At 44.4% G+C, this 13,710-nt stretch overlaps 1 protein-coding gene across 1 annotated transcript in view; it reads left to right on the top strand.

Annotated features, from left to right (window-relative positions):
• The window catches only part of FAT2 (FAT atypical cadherin 2), a 78,889-nt gene that overhangs the window by 29,654 nt on the left and 35,525 nt on the right, over positions 1-13,710 (top strand). The window contains exons 11-17 of the mRNA XM_010850598.1: positions 482-678; positions 3,039-3,192; positions 5,054-5,287; positions 7,751-8,134; positions 10,524-10,738; positions 11,673-11,810; positions 12,404-12,547. Of these exons, the coding sequence (XP_010848900.1) occupies positions 482-678; positions 3,039-3,192; positions 5,054-5,287; positions 7,751-8,134; positions 10,524-10,738; positions 11,673-11,810; positions 12,404-12,547 (1,466 nt within the window). The remainder of the gene's footprint in view (positions 1-481; positions 679-3,038; positions 3,193-5,053; positions 5,288-7,750; positions 8,135-10,523; positions 10,739-11,672; positions 11,811-12,403; positions 12,548-13,710) is intronic.

The raw sequence follows: 13,710 nt of genomic DNA, 5'->3' as shown, positions 1-13,710 counted from the left end.
AGAAAAGATGACTCAGAAGCAAATCTAATGAGCCATCTGAACTTCCAGTTAGCCTGTGTACTCAGTTGTAAAACAAAACCTCAGAGAGTTTAATGTTATTGATCACTTTCCAGCCCTCCACTATTGAACAGATACTGGATACTAGAAGGTTCTTATCTAGAATTGTTATCTGCTTCCCTTTAACTTCCTCCATTGTCTTCCAATGAACACCAAATAAGAAATGTGCCCCTTAGCCACACATTTTGGAGCAGTGTTTCTTGCAGTGATAATTCCATTTTATAGGAGACCTTTGAAGTTGAAAGAGGTTTCATAACACCAAATAACTGACTCATTGAAGAAATGTAGGTCCCTAGTTAAAGGAGGAAATTTTTGCCTTTCCCTGCAATCCTAAAAAAAAGTGTCAGGTGGACAGTCACCTATAGTACAAAGCCTGGTTTGTTCCTATGGCTTGGCTTCAGGAAACTCTGTCCCATATTTCTAGAGGGAGACCCCCTGGGCCAGTTTGGCATCAGCCAAGTTGGAGATGAGTGGAGAATTTTCTCGAGGAAGACCCTGGACCGTGAGCACACAGCCAAGTACTTGCTCCGAATCACAGCTTCCGATGGCAAGTTCCAGGCTTCAGTCCCAGTGGAGATCTTTGTCCTGGACATCAATGATAACAGCCCACAGTGCTCACAGGTGAGAGCCAAGTGAGGGTTGGGGAGGAGTGGAGATAAGGAAGCTGGAGCAAAGGGTAAGAGGAAGGAGAAGGATTCAGAGTACCATCTCTGAGGGGGGCCATCACTGACCAAACCTGCCCTTGCTTCTCCCCGGCCGGCGTCAGACTAGTGCCTGGGGCAGGGACCGTTTCAGGTAATTCCTTGCCCTTCCCAAAAGGATGTCACCAAGGTCTTTAGGATTCATGGTCCATAGCTCTCCCCACCCCCCTCCCCACACTCCCTAAAAAGATCCTTTTTTCTGTAAAACATATCCAGAAGTAACTTCATTCTCCAAACAGTCTGCTATGCTCAATGGAAAAGTCACTGTATCACTCAACTTGTTAGCATGGCTCATTGTTATCAAATATATCCAAAGAGACCTTCCCCCAGAGACACCCTGCACCGCTCACCATGTCTTTATGTGCATATCCCTACATCTGCATGCATTATACAGACCAACAGAAACCCTCCCCCAGGATACATGTATACACAAACATACAGACAGGGCAGCTACATTTTTGATAAGGGAGACTTTCCTAAGGACCTCATGTAATTAAACACTAAATTTCCCAAGGAAAATATTGAGTGGTGTGTGTGTGTGTGCGCACACACACACATACATCAGGAGAGAAATTGCATTCTTAGAGGACATAAATCAATAACCATTGTCATGTAGCTTTGCTTTTAAACATATTTTTTAAAACACAATAAATAATTTTTAATTTGGGGGGGTTGCATTACTTCAAGGTTTGCAAATAAAGTTAAACTATTAATATTAAATTTTTATGACATCAAGTTAGCATAATTCAAGTGTATAAAAAATCCAGTTCTTCAGTATATATACATATAAGTGCACACTTATATGTAGGTACTCACACACATACACGTAGTTGAAAGATTATAACTCTATAAATATGTATTTACATATATACATACACACAAAGATACACATAAGCATGCATGCATGCATGAAGTTGCTCAGTCGTGTCCAGCTCTTTGCAACCCCATGGACTGTAGCCTACCGGGCTCCTCCGTCCATGGAATTTTCCAGGCAAGAGAATTGCAGTGGGTTGCCATTTCCTCCTCCAGGGGATCTTCCCGACCCAGGGATTGAACTCAGGTCTCCCGCATTGCAGGCAGATGCTTTACCATCTGAGCCACCAAATAACATTCATCCATAATATACCCATTCATACAGGTAAATGTACATCTCTAACTCACACAAACATATAAGCATGTGCATATGTGTATACTTCAGTTCTTCATACTTTATTTGTATACATATATATGGACACATACCTTGGGATACACAAAAATCATATATCCTATCACCTTTCCTTCCTCTGTTTTCTATGCTCCAATCTCATAGAAGCATAGTAGAAAAAGAGAACCTGGATTATCAAGTGGGGTGCATGGAAAATGTCTCTGCAGGATCCAAGATGAGCACCTTTTGGATGGTTTCAGAAGGGCAACCTTTTGGGGAGAACAGTGGCCATACTTTCTTTCTCTTTTGCTTCAGCATCCTTCTAACCAGCCTATATCCTCCTCATGCTGAGGGAGTCTGGGGCCAAGCTCATCTTAGCCTTCTCAGAGGTGATCAAGAGCATAACCAGAGCCAGGGGAAAGAGTCTGCGGGGGCATCTCCACACAGCCTGCCAGGCACAAAACCTCCACCCAGAGCATATATGGGGGTCTGTGCTAACCCACACTCAGCAATGGGGGGGACAAGTTTGCTTGGAAACTGTCCAGCGCCAGCAGCTGGAGAAACATTGGGTTCTCAGGGAACTCCAGCCTCTTCCCTGTGCCACACACTTCAAAATGTGGCCCTTATGGAGTAAGAGACTGTGGCAGGTCCTGGTGGCTCAGATGGTCAAGAATCTGTCATCAATGCGGGAGACCTGGGTTCAATCCCTGGGTTGTAAAGATCCACTGAAGAAGATCCCCTGGATATCCTCCAGTATTCTTGCCTGGAGAATCCCATGGACAGAGGAGCCTGGTGGACTATAGTCCATGGGGTCACAGAGTCAGACATGACTTAACGGCTTTTCACTTTCACTTCTAGCCTTGAGTGTGAGCTTTCAGATGGTGGAAATTCTCTCTCATTCTCTGCTTTTCTGACTAGGTCTCCCATCATCTTTCTCCTTGTTTTTCATCTCCATCTTCCCTGCATGTTCTATCTTATTCTATCTCCTCTCTCCCTCTCTCTGCTTCTCTCCCCTCCCCCACTTCCATCTCTGCTCTCTCGTCTCTCTCTCTCTGCTTCTATCTTGTCCTGTTACTCTCTCTCTGGATCTTAGCATATCTCCCACAATCTCCCTCTTCTTTGTCTTTCAATTTCAGCTTCTCTACACTGGCAAAGTCAGTGAAGATGTACCTCCAGAACACTTCATTTTGAAGGTTTCTGCAACAGACTTGGACTCTGACACCAATGCTCAGATCACATATTCTCTGCATGGCCCTGGGGCGGATGAATTTAAGCTGGATCCTCACACAGGTAGGTTTCCTGAGCTGCAGGATCAAGCCAAGAACTGATACACTGAATAACCAGTACCCAGTACCCAGGCTCCTTAGAGAAGAAACAAGAATTCACTTATCTATCCATCCATCCATCCACTCAGCAAACATATATTGGCACTATGTGCCAAGCATTCACTAGATGCTGGGGACAAAAATTGATAAGACAAGATCGAGGTCTTCACAGTCCAGTGGGAAAGGTATTGAGTTAGTGGTTTGACATGTGCTGAGTTAAGAAAAATTCAGGATGTTAGGTGAGGTCTCACAGCAGAACTTAAGTTTGGAAGTGGGGTTAAGTAAAATTTCTTTGAGGAAATAGCCAGGGGGTAAGGGAGTGGTAAGGTTGGACATTCAAGGTACAAAGAGATTTCATACGAGGACTTTGTTTTGGGAAAGAACATGCACAGGTAAGGACCTAGAAGGCCAAAACTGGTGCACAGAAGGGGAGGGGAGAAGGAGGGCAAAGGATGAGGCCCCCTGGGGCACAAGAGCCAAGTGCTTACCTACAGAGCCATTAAAGGGTTCAAGTAGGTAAAAAGTCATGATCAAAGACATGATCTCAAGGTTGTATGCTACAGATTGAGATAAAACCCCAGGGTGCTGTTGTAAGGATCCCAATAAACTATATAGAAATACAAGCCCAAGTCTGGCACATAATAATAATTCAGCTGCTGACACTTGGAACCAGTAGCTCAAAGGATACTATGGAGGTTGCTGAGCAGGGAGGTGGCAGGTGAGAGTGAGTACTTCAAGAAGCTGCACTGCCCTTTCTGACCCCAGCACAGGCATGCTGAGTCACCCAAGTAGGTGACCTAACCTCTCTCTACTGCTCTTTGTCCAGATGAAGGATGATTAGCAGGCTCCTAAAAAAAATTCAATAGTTCATCTGAGTAAGGAAATAATATGTGCTCATTATTCAAAATGGGGTTCCCTTGTGGCTCAGTTGGTAAAGAATCTGCCTGCAATGTGGGAGACCTGGGTTAAATACCTAGGTTGGGAAGATCCCTTGAAGAAGGGAAAGGCTACCCACTCCAGTATTCTGGCCTGGAGAATTCCATGGGGTTGCAAAGAGTCGGACACGACTGAGCAACTTTCACTTACTCATTGTTCAAAAATGCAAACCATGTAGGTGTGTATTAGGCAGACATTGGAAAATCTTCATGATAACCAGCCTCTTAACGAAAGATAAGCACTCTTGGCATATGTTCTATCAGACTGGTTTTCCATGTGTGCCACAATCTCTGTATGGCATGCTATTTTGTGACTTCCTTTTTCTTAGAGCAATATCTTGGAGCTATCAACAAGGCAGTACATAAAGTTCTGCCATAATCACTTTTCCCATTGCAAAATATTTTACTGTATGGATAAATGATAACGTATTTAACTAGTACCTTTTTGAAAGACACAGGATATTTTCAGTATATTGCTATTTATAAAGAATGCTGCAGAGAATATCTCTACATGTATATTTTCTCCTTGGGTTGATTATTCTATGGGATACAGTCCTAGAAGTGAAACTGTAGGCCAAAGCATAAACACATTTTATGTGGTGTTAGAAACTGTCTAACTGGCATTTTAAAATGTTGTACCTCTTTGTAGCTTGTTGGTGTGAATTTTAAATTGGGGATGCAGTGGTGGAATGTGACTAGGAAAGCAAGCAGGTGTGGAAAGATACAGACTCGGCCTCTTTCCTAACCATCTGTACACAGGACCCCTATTCTCTGTGACAGCACAATGAGGCGGGGGGCAGTGCTGAGGTTATCTCATATAAACATCAGGAATGTACATGCTAGGATCATGGCCTCCAGAGAAAGATCACTTTCTGTCCTTTCTCCTGCCAGGGGATCTGACCACACTCACAGCCTTAGACCGAGAGAAGAAGGATGTGTACACCCTTGTTGCCAAGGCAACAGATGGAGGCGGCCAATCATGCCAGGCAGATGTGACCCTTCATGTGGAGGACGTGAATGACAACGCCCCCCGGTTCTTCCCCAGCCACTCTGCTGTGGCAGTTTTCGACAACACCACGGTGAAGACCCCTGTGGCGGTAGTATTGGCCCGGGACCCTGACCAAGGTGAGAAAGACAAGGATTAGAGGCCATTTGCTTACAGGGTCACCTTAGGCGAGGTTTTGGCTCTCTCTCTGTTGTTCTGGAACTGCAAGGACTGTCGCTTCTGAGCCTACAGACAGTTACAAGTAGAAAATGTCCATAAACTGCATACCTAAGTGCTAGAGGACCAAAGATTTTGGCCGTTTCAAGCCTGATGTGGGGCATTTCAGCCTCATTGCTTCTCCCTGCCTCTTAGACTTAGAGCACTTTCAATCCTATCATTTAAGCTCCAGGATATTTTGAATACAATACACCAGTCAGAATTATTTGACTCTGATTAATTGGCCACAAGAAAGAAACCTAGGGCACAAACTCCATTTAGTCTACTAAATTCTTGGATCAATTTTCTAGGCAATGAAGTGGAATAGTTTACATTTTATTTTTACATTTTAATATTTTACATTTTAATTTTAATGACATGGTTTTCATTAGGGTTCTTTTCCTTTTACTATTTACAAGGCAAATTGGTTTCATCCAGGAGTATTCATTTCCTATTGTACCATTAAAAGATTCTGACATCATGAAGTTTTTCACTGTGGCAATCTCTATGTCTATAGATGTATGTGTATATATATATGTTTATATATATATATATGCACATATACAATTATAAAATTTAATTCAAGAAAATTGGACAATTTTGCTATAGGTAAAAAATACTCTCAGGATCAAAGTAGCCAGAGGAACAATGATGAAGATGATGGTAGTGATAATACCCTGATTCATGAGACACCAACAGAGTAAATTTACAACTTCTTAGAGGAAGGGAGTTTTAGCTTGGCATTGAGGGAGGTGAGAGATTTTGGAGGAACACAGGGGTTCCAGGGAAGGCAAATAGTCAGTGCAAAGGCCTAATATCTAAGGCCCTGCAATGCCCAATTAGCCAGGGCTTGCACACCTCCAGGAACAGGAAGCTCCCAACTTTCCAGGCAGCCCTTCCTTCCTCAGATAATTATTAAGTGTTAGCATTTTGGAGCAGATACCTGTCAATCATGGTCCTGCCATCTGCAGCCACACAGGTGTCCTAGACCTTCCAAGACTGGGACGTGCTAACTGTCAGCTCCAGCCTCAAGGTTCCCTTTTTGGATGAAAGAGCCCTAGCTTCTTCACTCTTGAGTTTCCAACCTTACCTCCCTTCTAGGATTCATCCTCTGGCCTTGTACCAGTTAACAATTAACGCTTGAAAACTGTTATTATTATTTTAACCCAAATATTCCACCTCAATATTTCATATGTAGCCTGAGCAGTACTTCTCTCTCGAGAAAAAAATACACATATGGAAGAATGTGCATGGTATGCACACTTAGTTCATGTAAATTCAACAAAAGCGTTGTGTGTCCCCACATGTGTGTGGGATTCAGTCTCTATAGGCTCAAGGCCTGTGCTCCTCCCATTGGGTGAGGCTCTCATGGCTGAGCACTAAATGTTGGCCTTCTTCAGACCCTATGGGCCCTGCCTGAGCCAACTGCTTCATCTGGTCCACAATCAAAGGAAATAACGGCCTCTGAGACAAAGCTCGAAAAACACTATGTGCTTTGATTTACTGAGAACTTTCCATGGGTGTATATTTTATTTTCTGGTTTTTGTTTTCTTTTTATTTTGACATAATTATAGACACACAGGAAGTTGCACAAATAGTACTGAGAAGCCTATGCATCCTTCACCCAGCTTTCCCCAAAGGCAGCAATCTGTAGTATGACATTAAAACCAGGAAACTGGTCATGGGACATTACCAACAGAAGAAAAAGAAAGAAAGTGAAGTTGCTCAGTCGTGTCCGACTGTCTGCAACTCCATGTAGCCTGCCAGGCTCCTCCATCCATGGGATTTTCCAGGCAAGAATACTGGAATAGGTTGCCATTGCCTTCTCCAGGGAATCTTCCTGACCCAGGGGTTGAACCTGGGTCTCCCTCACTGCAGGCAGACTCTTTACCATCTGAGCCACTGGGGACATTACTGATAATTAGACTCCAAACTTATTCAAATATCACAGTTTCCATATGCACTTATTTGAATATGTACATGTGTGCCCTTCTATTCTATATTTTCCCATGTATAGACTCATGCAACCACCACCACAATCAAGAATTGTTCTATCACAACCAAAGAACTTGTTATGAGTGGTTTCAATCTTGTAAAATTTTCATTTTATGAGCTGACATTGGACCCTAACCTCCACATAAACAGCTTCAGATATCCTTAAGGGTTTGCAGAATAACCCTCCCCTTCACAAGAACCTTCTATGAGGTCTTGAACCCCACCCTCGTCAAGAAACCCCCCACGAGAGGGTCTCACTGCTAACAGCCTAAGCATGTTAGCCTTTATAGGGACCCTGTCTTCCAGACCCTCCTCTGTCTGAAAGCTTTGCAGCAGGCAGGGCCCAGGGGAGGTCCCTCTGTATGAATAATGCACTCTGTCTCCCTCCCCAGGCACCAATGCCCAGGTGGTTTATTCTCTCACGGACTCTGCTGAAGGCCACTTTTCCATCGAGGCCACCACGGGTGTGATCCGGCTGGAGAAGCCGCTGTGGGTCAGGCCACAGGCAGCGCTGGAGCTCACCGTCCGTGCCTCTGACCTGGGTACCCCGATACCGCTCTCCACGCTGGGCACCGTCACAGTCTCTGTGGTGGGGCTGGAGGACTACCTGCCTGTGTTTCTGAGCACCGAGCACAGCGTGCAGGTGCCAGAGGATGCCCAGCGCGGCACAGAGGTGCTGCGGCTGGCCACCCTCACTCGCCCGGGTGCCGAGAAGACTGGCTACCGCGTGGTTAGTGGGAATGAGCAGGGGAGGTTCCGCCTGGATGCCCGCACAGGTGAGACAGCGCCGGGAGGCAGCTCCACCCCTACCCTAAACACACACACACACACAGTCTGACTCACATACCACAGCCCCTCCCTGGCATCTTTCAGCCCCTTTTTCACTCTGGATCTCTCTAGATACCAAGTCCCTTCTTGCACCCTAGGCCCCGCTTACATGGAAACACCCCTCCTTGCATTATGTCCCCACCAAGGACTCTGTGTTGAGGACCCCCTCCTCCCACTTTGCAACTTCACAGTCCCAGCTCACATCCAGCCCCAGGATGCTGAGGCCACCCTCCATCCTTGGCTGCCAAGGCATAAAGCACCTGCTAGAATTTGGGGCTTGAGCAGCCCAAGGCAAGGCTGCCTGCTTCCCTCCTAAAGCCATCCACAAACATCCCGGCTCCCTTGAATTTTCCCTTAGTCTCATAAAGATAGACATCTAGGAAAACTGCTCTCTTCTATCCTCCTATCCATGAAAGAATCTAAGTCAGACTCACAGCATCCCATGGAAGGGCCTCAGAAGCTGCTCAGGTCAGACCAGGCCCCACGTGGATCCCTCCCCACCTCTGCAATGGTGTGCTCTACCTCCTAAAGCAACCGCCTGTTGAGCAGTAGTTTTTGTTCAGTTTTTATTATGGGGACTTTAAACATGTTTTTAAAAATAGAGGAAACAGTATATGGACCCCATGTTCCCATCATCCAGCTTCAGTAATTATCAACATTCGTCTTGTCTAGTTTCATCCTTAACCCTCACATCCACCCATTGCTGAGTTATTTTAAAGCAAATCCCAGGGACTTCCCTGGTGGTCCAGTGGCCAATGCTCTGCACTCGCAGTGCAGGGGGCCGGGGTTCAATCCCTGGTCAGGGAACTAGACCCCACATGCTGCAGCTAAGAGCCTGCACGTCTCAATAAAGACTGAAGATCCCGTGTACCACAACCAAGACCCAGTGCAGCCAAATAAATAAGTAACAGGATTAAGATTCAGTTAAAAAAAAAAAAAAAGCAAACCCCGGACATGATATTGTATGGTTTGAAAATACTTTAGTGTGTATCTCTAAGTGATAAGAATTTCTTGTATAGGCACAGCCATAATATCATTATCACACCCAAAAGATAATAATTCCTTAATATAGTTTCCAGACAACTTTTCAGACTATATCTCAAATGACTTTTTGAAGTTGGTTTGTTTGTCAACAGCCTCAAAAGTCCACATATTGCATTTCATTGATAGAAACTATATAACGTCCCTTTGGATCTCTAACATTTTCCTCTCCCTCTTTATTTCCCACTTATTTGTTTATTTAATGAAATAAAATAAATATTTTATTTATTTTAATGAAAAATTTGGGTCATGTGTGAGGCAAGATTTTCTAATATTTTGGATTGGCTAGTTGTACCTTTATGATGTCATGTAATATCCCCCTGGCCCCTAAGCTTATTATAAATGACATTTGAATCAAAGACCTTGATCACGTTCAAGCTCAATATTTTGCCAACAGTGCTTCATAGATGATGCTGGGCTCTGCTTTGCACCACATTAGGAGGCATGTAATGGTTTATTGGTTCTTTTTCCTGAGGTTAAGATTGATGGTGGGCTCAGAGGCTGTCAGTATGATCTATTTATTACAAAGTTCCTCATATAGCTATTCCTTCAACAGAGGTTTTAACAGCCTTTAGTGATTATTTCCTAGGTACATTATTTCTTTAGGGGCTGCAAAATGGTGGCTTTTTCTAGTCCTATCATTCTTCATTCATTTACTAACTGGAATCATTTTATAAAGAAGAGTTTTCTACCTTTAACTACTCAGTTATAGAGGAATAGCAGGATAAATCCTTATTCTTTTATTTTCCAGTTTTCATAATAATAACTCTCTGCCCTAACAATTTGTTGAACAATGCTGGGTGGTATAAAACTCTATAATGTAAGTTCCGTCATTTACTAGGTGACTGTAGCACCTAGTAAATGGGTGCCTTGGGCAGGTCACTTAGCTTTTGGGCACATCAGCTGACTTACCTAGAAAATGGGAATCACACCTTGTTCTTGTTCTAAGGGTTATTATAGCTCCATATGACACAGAGTTAACATTATAGATTTAAACAAAATCTCAATGAAATAGTACATAAATAAATGAGGGAAAAGCTTCTGCTGAGATGGTAATAAGGAAAATGAGAGGAGATGGAAGAGGAGAAAGGAGACTATAGGGGAGGGAAAATACAGAGAGATGATGGAGGAGATGATGGAGATGATGCAGGAGATGACAGAGCAGATGAGGCAGGAAATCAGTCTCTCCCAACACAGCTGAGCTGCCTCTCTTGGCATTTAGCTCAAGACCCCCTCAGCACTCTGCCTTTGTGGTCCCACCTGCCTCAATGCTCCCATCACCTCTTGTTTCTTCAGGGATCCTGTACGTCAACAAGAGCCTGGACTTTGAGACCAGCCCCAAGTACTTCCTGTCCGTCGAGTGCAGCCGGAAGGGCTCTTCCTCCCTCAGTGACATGACCACTATCGTGGTCAACATCACTGATATCAATGAACATCGGCCCAGATTCCCCCAGCACCTGTACAGCGCAAGGGTCTTAGAGAATGCCATCGTGGGGGATGTTGTGCTGACAGTAAGAATCTGTGATTTTGCCCTGTGTGTGTGTGTTGGGGGGAGATGGACTCTGGGGCGGGTTCTTATCTCCCCTTCCTTTAGTCATCTATGAGCATAGATTATTTTATCAATTAATACACTATAGACTTGACTGACGTGTAGCCACTCAACCAAGCTCTCTCTTGACAAAATGTCTCAGAGCCATGTTTGATAAGATCTAGATCAGAGGCCCCAGAGGACACAGGGGGCACAGAGGGTCAGTCTGGGAAGGGAGGAATGGGGGGGACACCAAAGAACACCTCTTTGCATTTAAATATGTAATTGCTCCCCATTTCATGCAGTGAAAGTGAACTCTGCATGCCCATATTCGAGGTTTTCATCTCCTTTCACGTGCACCCTACGCTCCAATCACACAGAAGGAGATGCCTTTCCCCAAATATCCTCTGGACTTTCATATCCCTGGGCTCATATTGTTTCCTCTGCCTGGAATGCTGACTCCACTCCCAGAAGCCTTCCTTATCCTTCAAGGCTTTGCAAATCCTTGTCTAACCTCCCCAGGTGAAATTTATAGCCATAAAACTGATCATTCTTTGCTCCAAATTAGACTTGACCATAAAATTAGACATTAAGCTTCCTGAGGGCTTGCTCATTTTGGCATATTCCTCAACTCCTAGCACAGGACCTTCATACCCTGTCAGTTATGAATGAATGAGTAAATGAAGGAATGAAGGAATGGATAGATAAATGAATGAACCATGACATGCTGACATCCTTACCAGGATGTAAATGAAGATATTCTCTGGGAAAGGATGACTGTGGTCTAGGGACTGCCAGCCCAAGGACAATCTGTGGGGCAGGAACATATTTGTGCCCCCTACACTCCTAGGGGCAAAGATTTCCTTTCTGGTCTCTCTTGCCCCTCCATTCACAACCATCACCTGCCCCCACTGCAGGTGTCAGCAACTGATGAAGATGGACCTGTAAATAGTGCCATCACTTACAGCCTCATAGGAGGGAACCAGCTTGGGCACTTTGCCATCCATCCCAAGAAAGGAGAGCTACAGGTGGCCAAGGCCCTGGACTGGGAACAGGTGAGTCACATGGGAGGGACCCATTCTGAGATCATCAGAGCAGAATATAGCCCTGCTGAAGGTCCAGAGGGTGAACTGTGGTCAGCACCCCAGCCTGATGCTTCTCCTGACCTGCCCTCAGTGTCCCCCATTCCTTTTCTCTGTGGAGACTCTAGGCATGTAAAGCCAGAGGCAGGAGAGGGGCTGAGTGACTTTTAACTCAGGCCAACTTCTCACTATTAACCAAGGATTATTAGATCATTATAACAAGTTATCATTTACTGAGCACCTGCTCTGTGCCAGGGACTTTGCTATGTGATGTTCATACATTATGCCATTTGGTCCTTAAAGTAATCCTAGGATATGGTTCCTGATATCACCCACACACAAGTCAGTCACTCTGCCAAGGTCTCATAGCTAGTAAATAGTTAAACTGGAAGTCAAATTTACTTCTGCCTGACACCAGAACCTGAGCCCTAAAATGCTATGGGACAGCAATGGGGACAGGCAAAAGGGAGTGTCTCCATCTTATTTTACCAAAAACATTAATCATGAATCAGGGGGGCAGAACTGAGGACCCTGTTGCTAATTCTCCCCTGGGCCTCTTGCTGTAGACTTCTAGCTATTCCCTGAAGCTCCGAGCCACAGACAGTGGGCAGCCCGCACTCTATGAGGACACAGACATCGCTATCCAAGTGGTTGATGTCAATGACAACCCACCAAGATTCTTTCAGCTCAACTACAGCACCTCTGTCCAGGTATGCTCAACCTTCCAAAATCATCCCAAAGTCATCATCTTCCCTCCATTTTCTTCCTAGTGGAGGGTGCTCACCACTGGTATCAGTCCACCCAAACAGTGACTGTGACCTTGCATTGATATCCCAAATGGCAACACAGCCTGCTGAAGGGGATTATGGATTATACAATTAAAAATTATCAAGCATTCTGCTAGGTTATTCTGCATCCATTATCTCATAGGGGACTCACACAGTCATATGGAAGTAGATAGTACTCATTTTACAGAATTTTTAAATGGAGGTACAGAAACATGCCATAGTCAAAAATGTGGCAAATTTGGGATTTGAACTCAAAGACTTTCCAGATCCCAAGCTATTTCCGCTATACTAATGGTTTATAAACTGGATTTGGAGAAGGCCTTGGGATTCTGTGGGGAATTGTGATCACACAGAGAGAGGTAAGGAAGTGGGTAGGAGCACAAAATTCTGAGTCCCATATCCATCAGCCAGGGTCACCTGTTTTGGAAATTATGAGTATGAGTTACGAGGCTTTGGCTGCTAATAACAGATCACTTGACTAAAAGCTCATTAAACAATAAGGCCTTATTAATCCTATAGCAAAAGTTCTGATAGTGGGAAAACCAATTCCAGAATTGTTTATTTCAGCAGAAAAAAAAAAATGATATCACAATTTTGGATTACTTTCTTCAAAATTCACTCACCTTCTTCCTTATGGTTATAAAATGGCTGCTGTAGCTCCAGCATCACATCCTTGCCTAACCTTCTTCAAAGGTGAACAGGAGGAGACTTCTTTTGCTGAATCTGTTTCTATCAAAAGAACCCTCACCTGTCAGACTTCTCCAATGGTCAGAACTGGATTATATGATCACCCTTAAATAAAAAAAAAACTGGCATCAGAACAGATCAGATCAATCACTCAGTCGTGTCTGACTTTTTGCGATCCCATGAATCGCAGCACGCCAGGCCTCCCTGTCCATCACCAACTCCCGGAGTTCACCCAGACTCACGTCCATCGAGTCAGTGATGCCATCCAGCCATCTCATCCTCTGTCGTCCCCTTCTCCTCTTGCCCCCAATCCCTCCCAGCCTCAGAGTCTTTTCCAATGAATCAACTCTTCGCATGAGGTGGCCAAAGTACTGGAGTTTCAGCTTTAGCATCATTCC

This window comes from Bison bison, unplaced genomic scaffold, assembly GCF_000754665.1.
Source record: "Bison bison bison isolate TAMUID 2011002044 unplaced genomic scaffold, Bison_UMD1.0 scf7180017864291, whole genome shotgun sequence".
Classification (NCBI taxonomy): domain Eukaryota; kingdom Metazoa; phylum Chordata; class Mammalia; order Artiodactyla; family Bovidae; genus Bison; species Bison bison.
Note: the sequence above shows the minus strand (reverse complement) of the source record. Positions and strands in the feature narration are given on the sequence as shown.